A 26,770-nucleotide genomic window follows, 5' to 3' on the forward strand; every position below is an offset into this window, starting at 1 on the left:
AGTACGTACATACTCTGGTCTACCATTGGGAATATCATGTCCCGTAGGGAAGTACGTACATACTCTGATCTACCATTGGGAATATCATGTCCCGTAGGGAAGTACGTACACACTCTGATTTACGATTGGGAATATCATGTCCCGTAGGGAAGTTCGTACATACTCTGATCTACCATTGGGAATATCATATCCCATAGTGAAGTACGTACACACTCTGATCTACCATTGGGAATATCATGTCCCGTAGGGAAGTACACACTTGATCTACCATTGGGAATATCATGTCCCGTAGGGAAGTACGTACATACTCTGATCTACCATTGGGAATATCATGTCCCGTAGGGAAGTACGTACATACTCTGATCTACCATTGGGAATATCATATCCCGTAGGGAAGTACGTACACACTCTGATCTACCATTGGGAATATCATGTCCCGTAGGGAAGTACGTACACACTCTGATCTACCATTGGGAATATCATGTCCCGTAGGGAAGTACGTACACACTCTGACCTACCATTGGGAATATCATGTCCCGTAGGGAAGTACGTACACACTCTGATCTACCATTGGGAATATCATGTCCCGTAGGGAAGTACGTACATACTCTGATCTACCATTGGGAATATCATATCCCGTAGGGAAGTACGTACACACTCTGATTTACGATTGGGAATATCATGTCCCGTAGGGAAGTTCGTACATACTCTGATCTACCATTGGGAATATCATATCCCATAGTGAAGTACGTACACACTCTGATCTACCATTGGGAATATCATGTCCCGTAGGGAAGTACACACTTGATCTACCATTGGGAATATCATGTCCCGTAGGGAAGTACGTACATACTCTGATCTACCATTGGGAATATCATGTCCCGTAGGGAAGTACGTACATACTCTGATCTACCATTGGGAATATCATATCCCGTAGGGAAGTACGTACACACTCTGATCTACCATTGGGAATATCATGTCCCGTAGGGAAGTACGTACACACTCTGATCTACCATTGGGAATATCATGTCCCGTAGGGAAGTACGTACACACTCTGACCTACCATTGGGAATATCATGTCCCGTAGGGAAGTACGTACACACTCTGATCTACCATTGGGAATATCATGTCCCGTAGGGAAGTACGTACATACTCTGATCTACCATTGGGAATATCATATCCCGTAGGGAAGTACGTACACACTCTGATCTACCATTGGGAATATCATGTCCCGTAGGGAAGTACGTACACACTCTGATCTACCATTGGGAATATCATGTCCCGTAGGGAAGTACGTACATACTCTGAACACCATTGGGAATATCATATCCCGTAGGGAAGTACGTACATACTCTGATCTACCATTGGGAATATCATGTCCCGTTGTGAAGTACGTCGGGCATATCTATCAACAACACTGTAGAGGAACATTTCATTAAACCACTTAACTAAAGAATATTTCATTTCGCTTCAAAGATTGCAATAGTCTCAAGCAAATAATCGCTTGGCGAGATTTAAATCCTTGACTGAACAAGCACAGACGATTGATGTGATTCACATGAATCCAAGTACAAATGTCTTAAACAACGATCTAATGACAGCACTACTACGGGATAAAAAGATGATTATAATTTGTAATAAAGCAAATTGAACTCTTATTTTTGCCGACATGCATGCAATCAGTTAATGACAGTTGGGTATTTGTTAAAAGCACTGTTCCTCACTGGAGCCATGTTGTCTGTGCACGTCTGTTCAAACCTGGCTTGTCAAACATTTTAACAATTAATAATCTACATGTTAATCCCCAGCTGAAGTTGTCTCTAAATCAATAAAGACACAAGTTATATATGGATGCATAGTAATAAAGGTTGGTCTGTGTCATGTTTATGTTTAATGCACGACCCACAGGCTATGTGTAGAGTGCATTGGTAATGAGGAATATCGGCGTCACCGAAAAAGATGGGGAGATATAGGGTGGGGGATGATCATACAGTAATGTCAACCGTATACTTAAACTATGCGTTATATTTCATCTTAAAGAAGAAAGATAATTGATAAAACTAAAATTTAACGTAGCAACTTTTAGTATAAATACCAACTTTTGAAATGTGTAGGACAAAAATTGTGGAATCGTCAACAAAAGCATTGAGATCCCTTAAGATTATAACTAAAGACACAAAATTGATCTGGGTATTTTTTTTAAACAATGTTAAAAGCATCAAAGGTTCTCAGGAAGCGTCAAAGTGAAAGGAAGATACTTGTATAAACGGGAACTATGGAAACAAACAGAAATAAAAGGAAAACAAGATCTGATTGGACCGAATCGCCGGCCCATTGGATCTACCTACAATATACTCCCACAGATTTTCATCGATTGCGTGAGGGATTGAATGGACTTCTTGCAGAGAGATAATTGAAAATTTATTGGAAACCCCCATATTGAAAAGCTCATCACAGACGAGTCAGTAACGCAATGCCGAGGACGCCGTACCATGGCATGCATGTTGTAGTATAAACAAACGATACCCGTTCGTAAAAAAACCCAACAGAATGGCACACCCGTAGTACTGCTGGATGAAATCAATATCATATCAGACAGCAGTTCATTGTTAATTCATACACCTCACGCGTACACCTGCGGACGTCACCGTTACTGCGGGATCCTCGGAAAACGCCGATTCCGATAAGGAAGCTTCGGTGATGTATACTGTCGTCATGTTCGCCAGAGTCGGTGGTTGTTTTGATATTTTGTGCTGATTGCGAAGCAAAGTGAGGCGGATATCAGTATCACTGATTTCATTAAGTTATTTTGATGTCAGTAACGATTTCAGCCTGTGTAATTATACCGTCGGGTTTTTCAAGACTAGAACACCGCAATAGTATACTCATTGACTTGTGTTCGTTAGGCGTTTTAATGATGAGATGATGCAATCCGACCATGATGGCGGTAACTGTCTGCGTTAATGAAGTTGTTGGATTCGTCTGGTTGCTGATGCTGACTAGATTCTATGGTTTTCAATAATGATAAAGCTCACCATGATCAAATTTACCGTATAGCAGTCAATTACTCCTGGGAGGGAAATGGTATTGATGTTGGTATGTTAGTTGTACAAAGCATGGAGGAAAACAAAAATGTTTCCTATTTGAAACAAATTAACTTTCACTGGCAGGTGTTTCCTGGCTTCCGTTTACCCCTACAGTTATTACAATTTTCAAATGTTGTAAAATGATTTTGAAGTCAAATTGTCTGACGGAAAATAATGATGCATGTTTCTAAAATATCCGACTATCCTCACTCTTGATTCAATACAATAACTCATACCAAGTTTTCATTTCTTCATGTCCCATGGGATATCATTACTGGTTCCATAATTTACGGTCTTAATAGCCTATTTATAGAACGCTAATGACAAAGCCACTGCAATATTGCAATCAATTGCTTGATCTCGGATCTCGCTATAAAGCATCACCAATAGTTTCCGTGAGTTCCAATGTGTTAAATAGACTTTAACAGACCAATCTTTGTAAAATACTAATTAAGGCATATACGGGATCTGTTTGACAGATGTATGGGTTTGGCAGGAAATGTAACAAAAGGCAAAAATACAGTGCGGTATTTGCCTTAAAGGAAACACCCATCCCTGAGTAGGTTGACATGTATCCGACACCTCAGCAGTATTCAGGTAATGAATCCGTGCTATATCTTGTTCCTTCGTACCAAGCCTTTAACATGTTTTGTCTGTGTGTCTTGACGGCAGTTATGATTTCTTATTTAGCAAAGATCTATCTTATGTTCTTATGGTCTTGATATTTAATCAGACACACCGAGGGTGGTTTCCCTGGCCTTGATGCTATGTTGAACATACTCTCTGGATCTTGCTTGCGATGCAACATTTGCTTTGTCTTCTGGAGAAAACTTCCATGTCGATATCATTGCACATTACACCAAGCACTCAGGAAGTACAGCAGGACGAACCAGCTGAAATATGAAGTTTGATTTACCAACATTACTTCATTTGTTACAATAATCATATCTTCAAACGCGATATGGTGGTACATATGTATTTGCTATTTTTATATGTCTTTTGTGCATAATCTTCATCACACCTGCTTTGAAATTCAGATGGCCAGGCCTTACAATCTAGCATAACTATACGATTTCAGTATGAACATGAGCATGTAAAATTTCATCCATTAAAACCTTATCTGTTACTTTGTAAACAAGATAACTTAAGTATAACGTAAGTATTGTAGAACAAAAACATGATTGGCTTACATTAGAACATGAACAGCTTATTGGTTTATATTAGAACGTGAAATTTGATTGGTTGATATCAGAACGATTTATACTGATTGGTTGATATAAGAACAAGAAAATGTTACTGGCAAAGTTGATAAAAGGAGAACGTTAATAGTAAGGCTGAGATTATTTATTTAGACAAAAAAATCATCGATGTATGGTTACCATATAAGGATATGTTTTGAATGTAAAACAATTTACACGTTGTACATCATTACGTAGTCTAAAATTAATAAGTTTCCAATCCAGGCATAATTAACAAAATAATTTTGTTTATAACGACATTATCCATTTTATATTGCAATTTATCAATTGAATCAGTAGTTTTATCGGAATTACTCTGCCATATATTTACATGTTACTTTGTCAATCATATCAAGGTTTTAATATCCGGACTGGAAGATGATCGTTTAATTACAATCTATAATTGGAACTCACATATTAGTTTCACAATATCGAAGAAATCCATTTCCCATACAATAATCCTATAGAATAATGATAGAGCGGTTGCCAATGAACAATGGTGGAAATGACGTCATCAGAAATATCATAATTCTACCTTTATAAACTTAAAACGCATGTGTTTTGATAAATGTTCTGCCATGGTATAGGAAAAAAATAAAATACTAATTGAATGAAGAGAGAATAAAGCATTAATCTCAACATTTGGGAGAAACCAGCAGCCAATTAATCACCTCATCATTACGCAAGGCGGGAAAAGGTCGGCACTGGCGCATGCGGGCTAATCGTAACAAATGGTTTGATGCGGATTTCATTGACCATTAGTTCCGACGCAAATTTCCCCTGGTTTAATAATATGACATTCTTAAAAATCGTTTTTTATAAAATACGTCAACCGGTAATGTCGAACACCGTGCACGCGAGGTGATTTTCAAAATCTATAAGATATGGTGGCTCGTTAGGGCCAAGTATCAAATATCGCATTCTCGCACTCTCGACTTAGGTCGAAAACGCGAGAATGCGAGGGAGCGAAAACGCGAGAATGCGAAATAGAGAAAACGCGAGAATGCGCAAACTCGACGGCGAGAATGCGAGAGGTCGAGAGGTCGAGAATGCGTAAGGAAGTTTATTTTCTGGAGGAACATATATAGGGATATACATTACGTTGGATATATATGTATGCGAGGAATCGAGAGGGCGAGGCCTTTAAACCTTATATCGCGTTCTACCTAAGGTCGAAATCGCGAGAGTGCGAAAACGCGACGGCGAGGGAGCGAAATTGCCACGGCGAGAGTGCGAGATTAATCTCGCGTTTTCGCCGTCGAGTTTTCGCATTCTCGCGTTTTCGCTCCCTCGCCGTCGCGTTTTCGCATTCTCGCGTTTTCGACCTAAGGTCGAGAGTGCGGGAATGCGAGATTTGATACTTGGCCCTAACGATCCACCATAATAAGACGATACTTTAAGAAAATACGTAGAAGAGAAACGACAATGCAAATACAAAATGTAGTTATCAACAATAAAGACAAACTGTATTAATTTTATTTATAATTGACATTATTGGGATTTTCTGTAGATATGGATATAATATACAAAGATCGGTACGATTATGGTGTTTGGTTAATGGAAATACTGAATACTGCCCACATGTCAGTGTCGTATGACACCTGGATCAAGTTTGATTTTATACTAGGAATTACCTGTAGCAATACGTTTGTAATGAAGCAAATGTATAATAATGATTGTTTATGTTTAGTTATATATTGTGTAACGTCCTATCAACAGCTATGGCCATTTAAGGACGGTCTTCGCTGCTAAGTACGATGATATGATGATGATGATGCCGACGATAGATATTCCCAACGTATTCATCAATCGGCAATTTACAAACCCTGTATTATAAGATTTTCCGTCGACAGTTGACATTTATCTCGGGAATTTAGATAAGACAACAAGCTCTAGAATTTCGAATCAGCTAGAATATTTAGGAAATAACTCGTCTGATGTCATTCACTGTGTACCATGTAACATTTCGGAAGCGATCAAGAGTTACCATAGACAAAGCAGGCATTTAGACATATATTCACGTGACTGGTTGGAGTCATGTGATCTGTGACTATGGCGATGGAATCGTCTGTGGTGTAGGAGGCTTTCCCATTCTAGGAATTCTACATATCATTGATTTTATGTGCAATTTACATCCAGACAGCCTTCTTGATATCAATAGGCTTTGACAATGTGGTCTCGACAAAAGAGTGTAAAAGTATAGACCCATTAGCTGTGGTCACGTCACACGAGTCGCCATCACCGGAAACTGACTGTTGCGGAAACAAAACAAACGAGACTTGCATGCCAGCAGCCGTTTGAAATTCTCTTCATTATTGGAGAATGGTTATTTTAAGTTCTATCTCAGTTATTTGTTCACTAATCAAATAGCATGTACATTTAATTGCGTTAAAGACCAGACCGTATTTGATCTTGAATAAACACTAAATTTACTGTTTAAATTGTCTGTTGGGAAATACCACAGGTTATATATTCAAAAAATCCTAAAACAACCGAAAGTGGCCAAAAATTCTATATCATTTTACGGTATTTTACTAACACGACAAGTGCTGTTTATATATATCGAACCCCGAGCAGACATCGCGTGCTACAAACCATGCTGAGAATAGGATCACATTGTTATCTCTCTGAAGACGAACTCGACAAACGTTCGTGTTCTATTTTGATTAAGATTGTTTTATGCCTTGTCACTTATGATCTCCAATGTTCTATCGATCTTCTCAAGTAATTTCTCAGACTTTGAATAATTTCCTGTTGTTACCATAGAGACCATGATTTTTATTGCTCGAGTGGGTATTTGAGATCGCGGTGGGACAGTCAACATGCATGTCTATCTATATATCAATCCCATGTTTAATCAAACATTATCTTGGAAGCGTATTGAATGGGCCACTATGTACACATAATTATGCCAACACAAACCGTTAAGATATATTTTTAGATAACTCATCGTTTAATAATAGCTTGTCTATGCGTTTTTGTAATGATATTGAATTGTTGATAATGTGACTTTTCTGATATGTCTTGGTTAACCTGGATAGGACTAGATTGATATACAGATTCCACTTATTCAGCTGGTAGCACAACCACTTTATTCTTGCACATGTATTTGTTGTGATTGATATAAAACAACTTTATTTATGTGGCTCTTCTTTTAAATAATGAAATGGGTTTGGAAAATAGCTATACCCGAGCCTATACCATACACAATGTTCTATAAAATATGTTTTCGAGTTTCAAAACACTGTTTATCTAGGTTGATGTTGGACAAGGCCACATATAGTCACATTGGTGTGAGTGACAAGTCCGGGCACAGCGTTCTGGTTACGAGCTGTAGCATGTTCATTTTCGTAGGACCTACCGATTTGTTATATCATTGTCTTGCACTGGATTAAATATTCCAGAAACACGGTAGTGGACACTTTTTTCGTAGTTTAGGGAAAGTCTTATTTATATGAGATGTTTGGTTTTAAAAACATTACGCCCGATAACATTTTCCAACATTGATTTGTACCGTTATAGTCATTTTGATACACTTCCAGTATGCACGGTCAGGACAGCATTTAAGGGAGTGATTAACGAGTGGTATCCCAGTACGACAGTCGGTACAAAAACAAACACTGTTTTTTTTGATCAAAATAAGTAGAAATATGCAATTAATTCACTTTATGGAAATTTGAAACCATTTTTATTAAATAGTCTTCTTTTTGGATTTGTTATTCGTCGTACAATAATGTAAGAACATTTGAAATGTTGGGACAAGTGTTTCAAATAAATAATAAATCATCTAGTTTGTGTAGCAGATTCCTTGCACGATAAACATTTATAATATCACCCGAACCCTCAAAAAGGTAACACTGACAACGTATACATGCCTGAAAACTAAGGATTTGAATATTTACTCTCTATGAAATAGGTGATGAAAACACTATAAATATGATTTTTGTTGTTTTTTTCAGTTTCATCATTCGGCATAGTTGGAATCGTGGCCGGAACCATTGTTTTCATCGTACTAGCAACCATCGTAACATACAAATGTTATCGTCGCCGTAGAGCTCAGGAGGTTCAGAGTAGGTTATCATCAGCCATTAAAAAGGGGTTGAAGGAAAGCACGAATGTCAAGAAAAATGTCTCGACGCGCGGAACACCAATGAAGCACAAAGCCACCAGCCCTATTACTCCGCCTTCGCAGCACGATCTTGGATCCACTGAACGTATGCTTCCGCCATCGTACTCAATGCAATCCGAAAAAGAGTCCTCGGGTCACGTGAAATCAGAAGTATATGTGGAAAATGAGAAAGAGGGGAAAACACCAGAGAAAGAAGTTTGCATGAGGGAAAAACAGATTGATGAAAATAAAATACAGAAATTGGGCAACCTGCATTTTTCTGTTGAATATGACTCGCTGAAGACTGCCTTGCTTGTGACGATCCTACGCGCTGTAGATCTACCCCAGAGGGACCCCAGTTTAGGAGGTTGTGATCCCTATGTCAAGCTCCAACTCCTTCCCGATAAAAGGCACAAATGTAAGACAAGGGTTCTCCGGAAAACCCTCAGTCCGACCTACGATGAGACCTTTACGTTCTACGGGATCAGTGAAAATCAGATTCAAGGAATTACGCTGCATTTCGTGGTCCTTAGCTTTGACCGGTTCTCGCGAGACGAGATTATTGGCGAGGTTGTGTATCCTCTTAATGGTGTTGACCCTACCCAGAAGGAAATTCACCTGACGAAGGAGATCCATCCGCGCCACCTCAAAGTAAGTAGTCACGTGATATCGTTATTATCCAAATTAGTACAATCAATGAGCCTTGATTTAGTCGAACAAATTTAGTTCATGATTTGTATTTATAACTTTTTTTGCAAAACAATCAGCAATGTGTTTTCGGAGTCTTCGGTTTTAGTTTCTGCAGCAGAACATATGTCATTGATCGATCAAAATATCACATACCGTGAGCCAATCCATCACCAAAGTAAAGTTATACTCAGGTTGAAGTGTTTTCTTGGAATTCAATGAATATTTGAGTTGCTTATTTCTTCGACTTACAGCAAAAGGCTTTTATTAAGAATAGACAGTGAAAGGAAAGCTGTTTAGTGTTCGGGACTTTATTGATTAAACTATGTGAACTTCGTTATCCCTGCACGCACAGGAAAATCATTGTGTCAGAAGGTGCACCCCTCGTCTAATTTGGCAAGGTTTTTTTTTGTGAAATATGGAAATGTTGGTGTTTAAGTCCATTTAAGGTTCCAAATATTTTTTTTTTTTAGTATTTTTAATAATTCTTAAGAAATGTTCATCAATATGCGTCAAAGTTACTCGCGTTGTAGTGGTTGTAGGAAAATATGTTAGGATTGATACTTAAACAAAGTGAACTTAAGAAACACCTCTAGCTAATACTCCGTACTCTAACACCTTAATGTACTCATCCAAACTAGTTCACCCCAAACAAAAGAATGATTACCCCATTTCACGCAATTATATTATTCATCACAACACACTAAATCGTAAACAAAAACAGGTGTTAGATCACATACCTTGTAGATAACAAATGCTAATTAGATTTAAGTAAAACACTATGTGATTTTCTAGGACGAGTCAACAAAACGAGAAGCGAGATAGTTTTTTCAAAACTCAATTACTTAAATTACTAACGGTTTCAATAATAAAAGTATACTGTAGATTTTAGACTGTTATAACGTTCATAATTGAATTGTACAGATCGACCCGGTAATATGTAAAGCTAATATTTTATATTGGCAATTGTTGTACTGAACGTTCTGGTGCATTCCAAATTATAATCGTTGTGGCAGCCTTCCGGAAATTAGAAATGTGTTAACCCTAACAACAATCAATGTCACAGTTCGTAAATCACCAATAGAGATAACTGTATACTGGCGGAACATGCCATAACTTATTTAGATTGGCTCCTGATGTATTCATTTCAAACACATTAAAACCGGGGGTTACGTACTCAGAGGTCCTTCAATATCATTTCATAATTTATAAATAGAAATCAATATTTCTGCTATCTAGTAATTTTCTCAGAGTTCTCAAATTAATTATCAAAGAAGCTCTCCAATATATCCCCGAGAACTGTCTGACGTCATCAAGTGAGCATAGAAACAATGGCAGTTTCTGTGACGACAAACGCCTGGCTGTAACGTTGCTCAAACGCAAATTCAGCATGACTATGAACAAGCACACAGCATCATCGATCGTGTGTTCCGTAAATAACACCGATATCAAGAGAATTACTGGTTCGTAATGAGAACTACGCCACATCCATGTCATTTGGGTACGAAACTAACAGGATTACCTGATCAATTAAAATACTACAGCGTGCCACACTGATCCAGCGATCTTATTGGTATTTATCTTGCCGTTATTTCGTTAAAAAATCTACATCAGGAAACAGCGAGGGTGTACGTGCTTTTTGTGATGAAAGTTCAAGGTAATTGTATAGAAGAACCAGTTAGATCTATATTTACACTACAGTATCACGCAATTTAACGTATTAAACTTATTCTCTAAGACAAGAATCACGAACCAATGGCGACAAGTAAACTAGCGTAGCGATGCTTCAAGGTAAATGTATCGTCCTGTATACATGAATCAATCAACACGCATGCATCAGTTAATTGATGTTATTAATTAACCGACGATCAGAACGATTTGCATGTTTACGCTTTATTCCACGTGATCTCTTATGAAATCTTGGGCCGATAAATGTTTGACCTTTGTGAAGAGGATAGACTATATCATACAGTAAAGCGATCCTGGGATCATTACTATATGTATATATATGGGATATATTGTTACCATACATATGTATTCTTACAATACGGACACCAAGTTCTAAGACGGTTTTCGTCCTTACCATTGATATTATTTAAAGATAGACCGGATAACCAGTTAAGTTCTCTTTATTCTTCGACATGCTGTGGTACTTTTTCATAAATAAATGGGGGTACACATTTTAGTCGGGATCTTGACCTAAACAAACCCTTGGATTGGTCAACACATTCAGCGAATCGTGTGATTGCTTGGAGAATCAAATTTCAAAACACTCTTTCCACACGTTTCTTATACTTTGTGTGTCTGATGCCCACTTCTTCCTTATCTGACAAAATTGGAATCTTATAAAAATAAATGCAAATACTTAGTCCAGTCAAAAAGTACGGACATATATCTTATAACGGTAAAGGCACATTCATGGCAATTGCAGATGACTATTTTTTTTTTAATCATCAGAAACCTTGTCATGCAAATTAGTCGGATATTATATAATTTTAGATAGGGTTTGCAAGGCACAAACACTTGCAAAATGGTTGACTTTTAAGTAATACAATGTTCTGAGTTTATAATTATTCGTATTTTGAAAACATATATGTATATCGCAGTGACAATGAGTTCAAAATAGTACAACTCCATGTAACGGGAACATTGGGATATGTCCGGTCTTTACCCTGCTCTACGCGACCGTATGATATTAGATAGTCCGTCTAAAACCCTTCAGGGAGACTCCTGTCTTGTGTATGATTAATTGGTTACGATGTAAATGTGCCCTGTCCTAGATTGGTTAAAGGATTACTTCGCCGCACTAGAAATCCCGGATGGTGTTCCCTGGTGTGAAACAGTCCGGGAATCGGTGTCCGGGTTTAATTAGTTTTCTTTGACATGATCGAAGACTTGTCTTTGAATTCTATAGGTATTTCACACATGGGATATCAAAGCTGGTATTGTTTTACAGGAAGTTATAAGGTTAAAGGGTCTGTTTGAAGTTAGGCCTTACAGTAACTCCTGGTGTAGAGTAACTTCAATGTCTCATCATTTATTTTATAGCTGTTAAATTTTACGGGACTAATATTTCATCTGTGACGCAGTCGGAACTAGTTCGCGGGTTTTAAATTTTGCGTAACAGCTCTTTGTAAAGCTACAAATATTCGCATGGTATTTATTGTCGAGCTAATGTCCTCAAATATAACCAAATTATATGTCACGCGAATATTTTTAACTATTCAGTAAATCACTAGTTAACATTATTTTACATACAACTGTTCACCCAGAATATAACACAGGCAGTGTTCCATCACATTATGTATCAAAATCAACGCAATAGATTATAAACGATAAAAAATGTTGGGCATAAGCTTAGAGTAGTGGCATAGTGACGTCGACACCGTGTAACAAAGTGTTAGATAGCAAAGCTAGTTGATAAAGAAACATGGATCGTTTAATTTGCCTTTACATAAATAAATACCAAATTATCAAAAATCAAATCGTGTATGACGTATGCACTCCAAACGGTCACAAAAAAAACTTTCATTTAATTTCCTACCAAAGCCTGTTCATTGTAATATACATAGCTAGTCTTCTTCCGACGAGTAATTGACATTAAACTTGAACTCCAGCAACACATTATTTACCTAGACTCAATTTACAGTTCATGCTTGCTTTGTTGCTCGGAGAGTTCATCTTTGAAGCATCTGAATGATCCTGGTGCAAAAGACTTGTCATGTTTACAATTAGTAACCATCAAATACAGTTATCTACCAGGAAAAAGTGTGTTGTTTCTAGAATTGCTTTGATCTGAAAATATCTTATTGCCGTTATGTGAAAACAGATTGAGCAGTAGCTGTTGAAAAGAGGATTTCTACAATACATTTACATGAATTGAGAATACAATAGTGTTGATCTATAACATTTATACAAAACAGAATAGTAAATAATAACAAAAATACTAAATATAGACTATAACTGTAAAAATCGATTATTCAAAACAGTATCTGGCGTAATATTTGAAATAATGTATCATAAAATTAAGCCTTTCCTTTAATTGCGAAAATTAAAAGAGTCCGCAACCGTTTGTTACATATATAAATTAGTGCAAAATCATAACGTCAAAATTCGGTACGTCCTACAAGAATGTACATGTTACCGCTCGTAAACATAATGCTGCACGATTTGTTATCCACACTCACGTGACCCCATTCACCTTTCCCCCTGTAGCATTGTTTACAAACATCTGCCATGGTAAACAGTGTTGTAAAACCAAAAACATATATTTACATATCATTTTTTATGTTTAAGGCTCATATCTTGAAACTATTTAAAGGAAACGATATTAATTTTTATACTGAGTTAGATGTACTACGGTACAATGAATTGTTAATACCCAATGGTTCTGTCTCGTCATTTGCCTGTGAAGACATCCTAAATATCCTAGCTATTCGTGTCTAATTTCATTATTATTAGAAAATACACGGATCATTTCCAAATATAAGTTCGTGGAAACATAGCATAGACTCTCGTCCAATATACCTGAATAGCATTGATGGTTACATATACTAACGTTATTTCTCATAACACGTAAAGGAAGAAATGATAATGATTGATGTACGCTCCAGTTATTGCATAAACACTTTTGAGTTATGTTCATCATTGCACAACTATGGTTAGATTATGTTAGCAACCCAAGCCTATATTTCTGTATGGAATTTTGGAATAAAACAGTTCAAAATGTTTGATTTATTACATTCTTCGAGGTCTGATAACGCGGTTACGGAAGAAAAGCTGAAGCATGACTCACTCTTCGCCTCAGACTCTGGGTTATTGAGATTTTAATTGATATATCACAGACTTCGGATTCCGGAAATAATTCTGACATGCAACGCACATTGAATCCCAGGGTTATTGAAATTCAACAATTTCACCATAAATGGTTCCCACGATTCCAAATGAGAATACACAATAAAAAAATCTTACAAACAACTGTACTAAAATTCCTAGAAAGATGAAAATTTTCACATCATTAAATCATTTTTTAAAGGAAAAAGGTGGGACTAATTCTACTTGTTAAGCAATAAACAAAGCTGCAGCCTTGTGTAGCAATCCGGTAGAGGCTTGAACAAAGGAGTGTCTCTTAACGGTGTACTAGTCAAACGGTACAATATATAAACATTGAGTAGATACTTATATTTCTGTTGTCCTTCTTTGTCATGTAATGCTAATAGCAGCATAAAGTGATCCCAAAAACCTGCTTTAGTTATCAAGGATTGTGAGATGACTAGTTATACTCCAGGGGATATATTCTGATATATTGGTGCCACTTAATAATAACATCTCATTAACTAAAGTAATCTCTACTCTTTATAATAACAGGCACCTCGGTAAACATTCGACGTGTTTGTAATTAAATTACAAATTAGGTTTAAATGCATGTTAATAATTAAAATGTTATAATAACCCCCTTTAAGATATTTAATTCTTATAACCATATTGCATGGAGTCCTTATTCTGTCAGATTCGATAAGTTTGCCATATGAGGTATCTTTATCGATCATTAGTGTGAAAAAAAACAGACTTCAAAGAACCCAGACAAAGGAAGTGTAGCTACGTATACGTATCATCTTATTTCTGTCGCACAGTGTCTGATATGGTAGATTACCTCGTGCATAAAGTCGTATACGGCTTTGCGTTAGGCACGAGGTAATCTGTCAAACCAGGCATTGTGCGAAATAAATGATACGTAGCCCCACTTTGTTTCAACATGACCGCGTTTTCTCGATTTGCCGGCTTTCAACATTGGCGTAACTGATTAGGGCTGACGTCAAGAAAGATCGAAGATCGAATAATCGAGGGGGGGGGGGGGGATGTTGTCTTATGAAATAGAAGTTGATGATGATAACGGATGATAACCTCGCATTGATCATGAGAAAACAAAGCTTTGCTGGGAAAATTTGAACTCTACAAACTTACCTTTATAAGTAAAGGTGTTATGGGATAAACCTGTTCCCTAACGAGTGACGGTTGTTTATCATGTTTATCCAACTCTTGTTAGTTAATTTTCAATTTTAGCAAATACTCTTAAGCAAGTGTTATTCCTAGAATTGTAAATCATCTAATGTGAGTCAAATATGATAAACAACTGTCACTTGTTGAAACATCTCTATTTGTCTGGGATCTCTGAAGTCTGTCTTTTTCACGCCAATAGCCGCTTAAGATTACTAACATGGCAACATTACCTTCGAGGCGTTAAAGAAATGGCCGCCTTTCCACCGTAAACACAACTGGGTGGGAACATAGATTGGTACACCTGGGATATGGAAATGCCCTATACAGCTGTTTAATGCTTCTAGGGCTTGACCCAGGGGACAATATTGGGAAATCATGAAACATATATATATGACATGTCATTATAAAAAGAAACACAACTCTAAAATGAAGCGTAATACCGCATCGCATTCTGCATACCCGACTAGTTTTACCCGTAGTTCCTGATATTGGCTTCACGTGATCCGTTACGTCAATACAGATGGAACTTAACGACCTTGCCGAAGATAAATAATGTGTCAGAATGATGGAGCTACGATAGCAGAACCGTAATGAAATTTAATATTGATACTGTTAGCCATACGCTGTTAACACCCTCTTCGATTTAAGTGTCAGGTTATAATTCTTTCCGTCAATGCTTGACATTTGTAAACAAAGGATTGAATTGGATCGCTCGAAATATAGATCCAACCGACATCGTTAGATCACAAAACCGCTAGGCAACTTTATAGTACCATACACATTCTAGATATAACGTTATTTTACCTCTTTGCTGTCGCCATATATCGAGCTTTATAGATTCTGCGTCTGAATCGAATGTGTAGCGTTAAAACGTCCGTGGGAAGGTGACAACACGATTAGTTAGACAATTAATTAGCAGGCGATAAACATGAGAACGAAATAGAGTAATGGGCATAGGGATATCAGACACCCGTACTGGAAACCGGGGCCTCCTGATGCGTCAAAGGGCCACTCAGTAGTCATCGATTAATTTTATTGTTTCCTGTTTTAGTTTGTCATAAAAAATACTTGTTATTGTAAAGCTCGGTTTCATATTATCCCTGGAAGATGAGGCGGAGGCGTGATATCACGGTATCCACTATCGATTTGAGGTGTCGAGCAGACGTATACATGTTATCCGATATCAGTTCGTGTGGGGTATTTATTATATCCGGGTTTTATAAGAAAAATCATATCAACTGCTTCTTTACAATTATATATAGATATTACTTATAAAAACATGCTGTTATCAGCTGTAAAATTATATATATGTACATTCTTCTAAACTATTATAAATCTCAAATTCACTTCGATGTATCCGGTCTCTTAAAATAACTCGAAAATTACTGATAGTATATTCCCTCTTGAAATAAACTGTAGGGATAGCACAGACTCTTAGACATTATGGATGACATATTATAACATAACCCTTTCAAACTGTGATTTTCCCTCTCTCCGTGGTAACGTATATGCTTCCACCTTTAAGTGCATTCGAGTTGCAGTTGATTTAACATTTGATGATCGTCTTTTACGAAATAGAAATATAACTATCAGACGATTGTCATATTAGTTTTATTGTCACTATGCATACAATAGGAATGACAAGTATGACGTCATGAAGTCATCGTATTCATTTTGACAATAAATATAGCCTCGCGACCATTCAGAGTATAGTGAAACAGAACATGTTTTGAGAGTTTATGTTTGAGTATATTAACTTATAATGTTTTGAACGTTACTACACCATCACATAGCCGGCATAACAAGTATACTGACCAAAATAAGGTAATAACAAAGCATATTGCGCCCGACCACCTTGTGAGAAAAGTCATCCAATATGGCCTCGTGTTGACGTCATTTTCTGTAAACACCTCCAATCTCTAACGACATCTTGGGAATTCCTATGTACAGTAATCATGGACAATGTTGATACCAGAAAGACAAAAAATCAATGATTTTGTTAGGGTTCGTGATTGCTTGTATTTGTCTGGCTTCAGGGTATGGCCGTCAGCCTCAATATTTACTGCAGTTGTACATGGGAGAAGAAACATAAAGAATAAAGAAATCATATATATCACTCTAACAAGCAGCACAAATATATATCACAATTTAGTTACAAAATAAGCACCGCATATTTTGGTAAGGGTAATCAGTCGACTGAAATGCAAAGGATCAATTACATCTCCCATAATTTTATTTTTTTCCTACAAATGGTTCCAGAATGGCTGATTGTTAACCTGATTATCTCTTGTCGTTACAGAAAGTTTTGTTTTTGTTTAGTGTTTTTTTTTTTTTTTTTCACATTGTTATAACAGTTTTCAAAATAATAAATTTCTAAACTTGGAGAAAATGTAATGTTTTTCTCGTCAGTCTTTCCATCCCAATAACTAACCCCGGCGAATGGATGAATTATAATATCATCTATATTTTGTTTACCTCCGAATACATGTATATACATGACAAAAGAGAAATCTCACACCGGATTGTTTATATCATTCCATTCACGATACTTATTGATTCGAGGTCCTATCTCTCCTTGTGTGTTGGTACTATTGCATATTTGTCTTTGGTGTGTTGACACTAATGTATAGATATCAAACTTGATATTGGCCTTTACGGCGTTATATTTTACCTAGTAATGTAATCTCTATTTGTCATATCGTTTAGTACTTGATCTTGGCCTTTATGGCGTTATATTTTACGTGGTAATGTCATCTCTATTTGTCATATAGCTGTCTCATTTTGGTAAAATCAGTTTTCATTTTAGATGAGATTTTATAAAAACGAGTCTAAAAATGTTTCATCAGCTATTTGTTTGGTACCGCCTATCTATTGAATATAGATGGTCTCATCGCCACCTATGGATATGAGTGCATTCTAAAATAGCCTGAAATTAACTAAACACACACCTATTGTCTAGATTTTTATCTATTGATGTTGACGTTGACGCTGTAGAATTTGATGTTTTAATCTGTGATTTATTTTGTCCTGATGTGATGTCGGTGTACAATGATTTAAATAACCTATCGATTTATTACACAACGTTTCTTCATAAATTTGCTTACCACTCTTACGCCATTTGTCCATTTTGTTTTTTTCACTATTGTATCTTACTCTCAATGTATTAGAATGTACTAATATCGTGAGTATTATTGTACAATCCTTCCATCTGACTGCCGCTGAAATACATCCATTACTATAGCACTCACAATGCAAGTTTTTTTAAACGTTCTTACGTGCATCTATTTATTCTTCAGTTCCAGATGCAGGGCCGGGGGGAGCTCCTTGTGTCCTTGTGTTACCAGCCCGCCGCCAACCGTCTTACCGTAGTGGTACTGAAAGCCAGAAACCTCCCAAAGATGGACATCACCGGCCTGTCAGGTGAGAATTGTAGGTCACCATTTCACTATCTCTTTTCTTCTCTTTACGTTGTCTTTGTCTTTTTATTGAGCGTTATTCACTGTATCTGTTACAATTCGCCTTTTATTAGGAGTGGTTACGGGTCATAAATACGAGTTTTATCATTAAATCATTTATCCGAAACGAATATTTACATGTATTAATTATAACCGCTGCAAGATCGATCAGAAACGGTTTCTGTCTGAAGAAAAACAAATCTCATAAGAGGAAGACTATCGGGAATATGTTTGTATACATCATATCGTCAGCAATAATGTGTCGGTGAGCTCGCATGTGTAATGCTGCGTTGTCGTCAGAAGTCAGTTGACGGAATCAATATCATCCCCACATAACCTCACAGGGCCCAGGATAAAATATATATGTACATTTATAAGTAATGCATTCGATTTTCAAAGCTATTCGTATAACGCCACGTCACATTTCTGTAAATCTAAAGACATAAATGATGCGGAGAGCAAAGGATGATTCATCCGTTAAATCGCAAAAGATAAAAGCAATTGAATACGAGCCGGTTTTTGTTAAAGAACTGGTTGCATGTTTTATTTTCCACTTTTATCTAATCGCAGGTCTCTCTTTTATTTAAGACTGTTCATTCTTATAATTGATAATAAGTCATCAGAGATATGTCATGTTCAATAAAAAAATCAATCAGGATATCAGATGCTTAGTGTACATGAAGAATTTCATCTTCCTTTGAATCATGACATTGGAATTTAATAATGGATCAAAAATTGTCATACTCACTGCAGTAATCGCCAAATAAGGTCCTTATATATTGTCACAGAGTTCATGTAGGTGTTGCTTACAATATATACCAAATCTTGATATGGGATCCTGATAAGTAATCAATATGTAATTAATGCACATTAAAAATCTTGATATGAGGTCCTAATAAGTGATTTTAGTTAATATGGCATCACATGCTGTGCATAGTCAGGTATCGATTTTCATCGCGACCAGCCAAAGCTAACACCCGTTTGAAAAATTGCCCACAAGGTGATTGCGTAACGAACACATTACCGGATTCTGAAACCTTTTAACAAGGTATTCCTGGACGCTGGATATAATGCTATAAAACCTGTCATTGTTAATATTACACAGAATCGCTTTCAGTATTGATGTCTTTGTGACATAACATATCAGGCTATTGTTCTGTATTTAAATCCCTAACGTATCAGCAATTGTTTCTCTATTTACCTGCTACAAACACAGCAATCGCCAACCAGATTGTACGGTTTTCATCCATACCAATTATTTATTTAATCAATAATTTATAATCATTTGTTTGTGGAACTTTCCATTACAGACCTGAATATCAAATGTAGATTGAATCAGGAATTATACATGTAATTAGGAACAACCAAGATCTATTTATGTTTTCAAAATATACCCGTTTAACCCGGAACTCCGTCTGGTATTAACCAATCAGGATCCGTATATGTAATTCAAAACTGTATCACGGGATTGAACAGTGCAGATCCGTACACGTGACTCTTAAAAAAACGTATTTCCTTACATCTAAAAATGTTTTCCTATGGCAAATTTCAGTTTAGGGACGTTGATGAAACCAAGACCTGGGATTACCCAATCAGGATCCGTTTACCAGTACTTTTGACCGACCAATCAGGCTCTATACATGTGATTTAGATATATACCTTAACACATTATGATTCATAGATATGTAGTTTTTATTATGATCAGTATCGTTTCCATTGGCCAAATGCAGATTTACATTGTCAAACAGATGAACATACGTCAACAAGCCTTGACCTGTTCGTGTCAGAAGCAGGTGTGCATGCAGCTATTGCAGAGTACCTTCTGAGTCAGTCAGATAAGTCGCCTGACAATGAGCTTGGAGCCTTATATGTCAAACACAGAGGTACACAGTGTAACGAACCGTCCATGTCACCGTGTGTACGGTAAATCTAAACAACACAAGTTGTACAGTTTGAATGCCTATAACACGTCTCGAGGGAATATGGCAATGTAATTACGGATTCCTACAAACAGAGCTATAACTATCATGGTCCTTTCTCGATTGTGTTTACTGTCGATCGGAGCGTCTAATTGTCTCCCCGCGTAAAACCAGATCAACAAGGTTAGAATCTTGTGACTTTTTTCGTTTTGATTTCAATATTTATTCTTAATTTCAACAAAGGTATTTCCCCGATATTTTGACAAATAGATCTCCTGATACCGTTCTTGAATTTAACAATCGCAAGTAAAATCTCGAAAACGTATTTTAAGTTGCTTTTTCAATACATCTTTACGTGTATGTTGATCCTTTCAAAAATGTAATGTATGTAAACCTCGGGCACACCTACTAAAATATATCGTAAGATTATCGGCATTTATTACACATGACAACATATCTAACACTCAAGCTTCTGATAATAACGCACAGTCTTATAGGTAAAAGAGACAAGTTACGTATATATTGATCTGTCGATAGATCATCTTGGTCTAGTGAACTATGCAGCGGTAGAGAAATGTCTCGAAACTCCTACGAATTTATAATCCTGCAGTCTGAATGTCAAATTAAATTAAGGCAGTGGTCTTCCTGCAATATCGCCAGAATCACCACGAGTCGTGGAAGCTGTGTCTCTGGGAGACGAAAATAGATGGACATCTTTACAAGAATGTTAGTGTGTAAAATTAAGCTATGTCTGGTCAGTTCAATGACCCTCGGTCTGTGTAACGTGTGTACGTATTCCGACTGAACACGATCGTCAGAATACGCCAATTTGACATAGGGTTGATGGAAACACCAAAATAAAACCACTCTCTTGTGACGAAAAATGTCAAAATTTCCTGACACCAATATATCCCGATTGAAGGTATATCGATTTAAACGCATCCGTTATAATCTATGTTCACCGTCATCCCTGTGTAATGTAATTTTATATTCATATTCAGTGCCTAAGTGTCTTGCTATTTTTTGTTGTTGTTTTTTTCATCCTTTTTTTATTTATTTATTTATTTATTTATTTGTCATTGTTTCTTCTCAATAGAAGGAACATAATCTATGAAAATAATTTAATATAATGTTTTATTCATTTGGTATGTTACAGATCCTTACGTGAAGATATACCTTCTCTATAATGGCCAAAGAATCGCTAAAAAGAAGACGCATGTGAAAAAGCGAACACTGAACCCTGTGTTTAATGAGTCGTTTCTGTTCGATGTTCCTTACAATGAGGGTCTTCAAAACATCAGTCTGGAGTTCCTCGTGCTCGACTGGGATCGCGTCACTAAGAACGAGGTGATTGGTCGCCTCGAAGTTGGCGCCAGAACTAGCAGTCAGCAGCTGCATCATTGGAGCGAAGTCATCAACTGCCCCCGAAAGCAGATCGCCGAGTGGCACAAATTGAAGGAATGAATCGGACGTCATTTAAATGGAATTTAGTCTAAACTTAACACTGTGGCTATATATTGACTAACATGCATGTATTTAAACTAAGAATCGGTTTGTCAACTGTTATTTCGTGAAACAGACATTGAGCTACAAATAAATATGTGATACACAGTTTAACTTACATGCATGTACATAAAATTGACGTAGGTATGAAACCGGAGGATGGATTCAATCTAGAATAATAAGAATGTTACCTAGAAAATATTCCCCTACAACCATATAAGGAGCCTAAATGTCATACCTTACTTAAAGGAAAATGTACAGAAAAATTAAGAGGCATATACGAGGAACGGAAATTTCCTAGTTTACAGTTCATCAGAAATATACGGGATTACACGTGTTGTTCAAATCTATTCGTGATACACAAACATAGGAGGACTATATACAAATCAATACGTTAATATATCCTTAATAGAAACGTTCCGTTGCCATCAGTATCAATGTACTGTTCTAAAACATGTTCTTAATCATTGAGATAAAACATGTACTTATTCAGTATCCTCAATAATTACATATATTTGCGGGATTTGTTATTTAAACTGTGTAGTAGATGCAATCGATTAACCTGCTCGACGCCTTCCGAAAATTATGTCATTGCGCACCAGTTTTCGAGTTTTCGGTGAATATCCCTTTCGCTGTATCTCAAACAGATAAAGTAGGTCCAATATTGTGATCGCAGTGTTATTTGATGTTTGAGTCGAGCAACAATATTTTCCCCACCTTTAAACCAAATATGTACAGCTCTGTTAAAAAAGAGAGAGAAGCGTTGTCAATACTAATTCCATGGAGGCGATACACAAATATATACTGAACGGCTACACCGACACCAAAGAAAGCCCGCCTAATGGAAATAGCCAAGCGAGACCCGCTGACACCCATTCGGAAACAAATTAGCGACTTCTTTTAAATCAATTTACCACTCTAGAAAGACCAGATAATAGTAAGAATTTCCCCTAATGGATGTGTAATAAAACCCGGAAATTTTATATCCGTGAAGTACTCTTGTAATTGATAGAAATTAGTGTCAGATTTGTGCAATTCCAGGTTAAAAAGAGGTCGTTCAATCAATTAGATCGATCTACGAGTTTGTAAATACTGTAATTTTCTATGCTAAATCAATTAATACCAGGCAAGGCACTATGATTTGAACAGTCACCAAGAGTATCTCCTAAGACTTAAGTCAGCTGCATTTTGTTGTTGTATTTGACAGCAACGTGGTATTTTCTATCTAATACAAAATTTTGAAACAATTAATCACCTTCAGCATTGTGAAAATCCATTATATATTAGAGAAACGTATAAACTTATCTTTGGACACAGTACTGGGTGTTTGTGCCAAGGCAACAGAATGCTTAAGCATGGTAATCGTTGTGTCTGTATGATGCCTTGGTCATTGTACGACACGGGTTGATACGATAATAACTGTAGTGAAAGATATTGTTAATGTGTCAACCCTGTTTGAACCAAGTGATATGTTGATGTTTCGAGATACCGAGGTCAGGAATGATATTGTGTAGATTAGAGATAATGGGGATACATAGTCGCACCCAATGTTGATTCGAAATATCGAGGTCTGGCAGTCGAACACATTGCTGTGTTGATTCGAGATATTGGAGTTTGGCAGGCGAACCAGATGTTGTGTTCATTCGAGATATCAAAGTATGACTATTAAGAGGTGTATTGAGGTCAGAATGTTGGCTTTTCCTTTTATATTTTTGCAGGTTATACCTTTATGTAATAACTGAAAAATGTGACGTAGACGGAAACTAAATGTTTTTGTTCTAATATATTCAACACTATTGCTATAATACGTCACATATTTTATATTGCTAAATTCTATGAAAAAAATCCTAGTTTACGTTACGTTTGAAGCGATAAGAACATTATTGATAAACACTAGTAAAGTTTACGAGAGAAAGACCCCCTTAGTTACACGTAACAAGAGAAAAGATGATTGTTGATAAAGTAATATTTTGCTATGATATATTTTTCAAAAGATATTATTGCATTCAATGGATGTTTTGTTTGTCTATCGTCGAGAACCTAGAAGTGAAAACCTAGAGAGAAATGACATTGGAAAAACAATTTGATTTACTGTAAAATTAAATAAACAGTTGCACATCACTTACATTGTTTTGTTTTTTATTATTGGCTTATTTTTCAAATCATCTCGTCATGAAGATAAATATAAACTTTGCGAATTAAGTTTCATCCTATAGAGGCAATGTGAACATTTAATAATCCATGTTACATCTCATTCTTCTTCGGGATCACAAGTATGATTCCAGATGTTATCATTAAGTTTCATAGCTACTGTTTTATGAGGTAGAAATAGGTCAAAATAATCTTGTTAAGTTGCTTTGAATATCACAATCAATTGTTGACAGTTTCCTTTTGCCCTGCCAATGTCAGTTTGCTGAAATAAATACCTTTGTTAGGCACGTTTCTTTAGAAGTTCAGAGATCATGTCAGCACTTACACATGACTGTGATCACTACGAATTTTGAAACTCTGGCATAAGTAAGAATATATGCGCTGTTTTTATTAAGCATTACGATTGCATGAGACTGACGATAGGGGAGTTTTCCTGGCTTGGTAATAAACACTATGCTCTAATCTCTATTTCAATAAGAACAGGAATTTGGACTGCGATTAACAGGTTTTTGATAATATCACAGGCATGAAGTATACTTTGCAAACTACATAGATATCGAAGTCGTCATCAAGCTTATCTCCTTGTTGTGAACCAGATAGAAAAGTTCCGAAAGAACCACCAAGAGAAAAAATGGTAAACGGACAAGAAGTATGTTAGTAAACGGCCATGTGGAATGGTGGTCTAGGGGAATGAAAGTAAACGGCCAATGGGAATGCTGATAAATGGTCAAGAAGAATGGTTGTAAACAACGTAAAGGCTTGAGCCAAGAGAAATGGTGGGACACGGCCAAGGGGAATAGTGGGAAACAGCCAAGGGGAATGGTGGAAAACAGCCAAGAGAAATGGTAGGAAACGGCCAAGGGGAAAGGTGGGAAACAGACAAGAGAAATGGTGGGACACGGCCAAGGGGAATAGTGGGAAACAGCCAAGGGGAATGGTGGAAAACAGCCAAGAGAAATGGTAGGAAACGGCCAAGGGGAATGGTGGAAAACAGTCAAGGGAAATGGTGGAAAATAGCCAGGACAAATGGTAGGAAACGGCCAATACGAAAGGTGGGAAACAGCCAAGAGAAATGGTGGGACACGGCCAAGGGGAATGGTGGGAAACAGCCAAGGGAAATGGTGGGAAACAGTCAAGGGGAATGGTGGGAAATAGCCAAGAGAAATGGTGGGGAAACGGCCAAGGGGAAAGATGGGAAACAGCCAAGAGAAATGGTGGGACACGGCCAAGGGGAATGGTGGGAAACAGCCAAGGGGAATGGTGGGGAAACGGCCTAGAGAAATGATGGGAAACCGCCAAGGGCAATGGTGGGAAACAGCTAAGGGCAATGGCGGAAAACAACGAAGGGGAATGGTGGGAAACAGCCAAGAGAAATGGTGGGAAACAACAAAGGGGAATGGTGGGGAAATAGCCAAGGGGAATGTTGGGGACACAGCCAAGAGAAATGGTGGGGAAACAGCCAAGGGCAATGGTGGGAAACAGCTAAGGGCAATGGCGGAAAACAACGAAGGGCAATGGTGGGAAACAGCCAAGAGTAATGATGGGAAACGGCCAAGGGGAATGGTGGGAAATAGCCAAGGGGAATGGTGGGAAACAGCCAAGGGGAATGGTGGGGACACAGCCAAGAGAAATGGTGGGGAAACAGCCAAGGGCAATGGTGGGAAACAGCTAAGGGCAATGGCGGAAAACAACGAAGGGCAATGGTGGGAAACAGCCAAGAGTAATGGTGGGAAACGGCCAAGGAGAATGGTGGGGAAACAACAAAGGGGAATGGTGGGAAACAGCCAAGGGGAATGGTGGGGACACAGCCAGGAGAAATGGTGGGAAACAACCAAGGGCAATGGTGGGAAACAGCCAAGGGCAATGGCGGAAAACAACGAAGGGCAATGGTGGGAAACAGCCAAGAGAAATGGTGGGAAACGGCCAAGGGGAATGGTGGGGAAACAGCCAAGGGGAATGGTGGGAAACAGCCAAGGAGAATGGTGGGGAAACGGCCAAGAGAAATGGTGGGACACGGCCAAAGGCAATGGTGGGAAACAGCCAAGGGGAATGGCAGAAAACAACGAAGGGGAATGGCGGAAAATAGCCAAGAGAAATGGTGGGAAACAGTCAAGGGGAATGGTGGGAAATAGGCAAGGGGAATAGTGGGAAACGGTCAAGGAAACAGCCAAAAAAAATAATGATAAACGACCATGAAGAATAGTAGGAAACAGCAAAGGGGATTGGTGGTAGTCGACCGAGAGGAATGGTGGTAGTTTCTATCCAGACCTTTTCAAGATCCGTCTCAAGATCAGTTCTCTATTTAAAATAAGGGTTATGATCCATCACCTTATGATGTCATTATCAGAAAAAAAAGTGTTATTAAGACGAGTTCGAGAAAAACTGGGAATACCAATTCGACATCAATAAAGATTTATTTCCTAGGGAACAGATATTGATATGATAATTATAATCGTTATCATGACATATATCTGGAGCATGATGTTTATCTTTGTTTGGGTTAATGTTTACATATTATGGTAAGGAGTTTATGTACATTAATTCGACATTAATTCAGAGAACGGACTAAAAATGAACGAAACAACACTGACATTAATAATTGTATTGATTGTGAAGTGCCATT

The 26,770-nt window shown here is 37.3% G+C and overlaps 2 protein-coding genes across 3 annotated transcripts in view; both read left to right on the plus strand.

Annotated features, from left to right (window-relative positions):
• LOC117334436 (synaptotagmin-11-like) overlaps positions 1–24,117 on the plus strand; it is a 39,980-nt gene extending 15,863 nt beyond the window's left edge. Inside the window, exons 2-4 of one of the 2 annotated variants that reach the window (XM_033894065.1) lie at positions 8,284–9,083; positions 18,416–18,548; positions 21,650–24,117. In XM_033894065.1, the coding sequence (XP_033749956.1) occupies positions 8,284–9,083; positions 18,416–18,548; positions 21,650–21,957 (1,241 nt within the window). In that variant the 3' untranslated portion in view covers positions 21,958–24,117. The remainder of the gene's footprint in view (positions 1–8,283; positions 9,084–18,415; positions 18,549–21,649) is intronic. The other variant, XM_033894066.1, reaches the window with a different exon arrangement.
• Positions 24,118–25,428: 1,311 nt separating this feature from the next.
• On the plus strand, positions 25,429–26,292 carry LOC117333960 (circumsporozoite protein-like). The gene has a single exon (XM_033893379.1). The coding sequence runs from the start codon at positions 25,429–25,431 to the stop codon at positions 26,290–26,292; it is 864 nt and encodes a 287-aa protein (XP_033749270.1).
• The last annotated feature ends 478 nt before the right edge of the window (positions 26,293–26,770 follow it).

Source organism: Pecten maximus, chromosome 9, assembly GCF_902652985.1.
Source record: "Pecten maximus chromosome 9, xPecMax1.1, whole genome shotgun sequence".
NCBI lineage: Eukaryota > Metazoa > Mollusca > Bivalvia > Pectinida > Pectinidae > Pecten > Pecten maximus.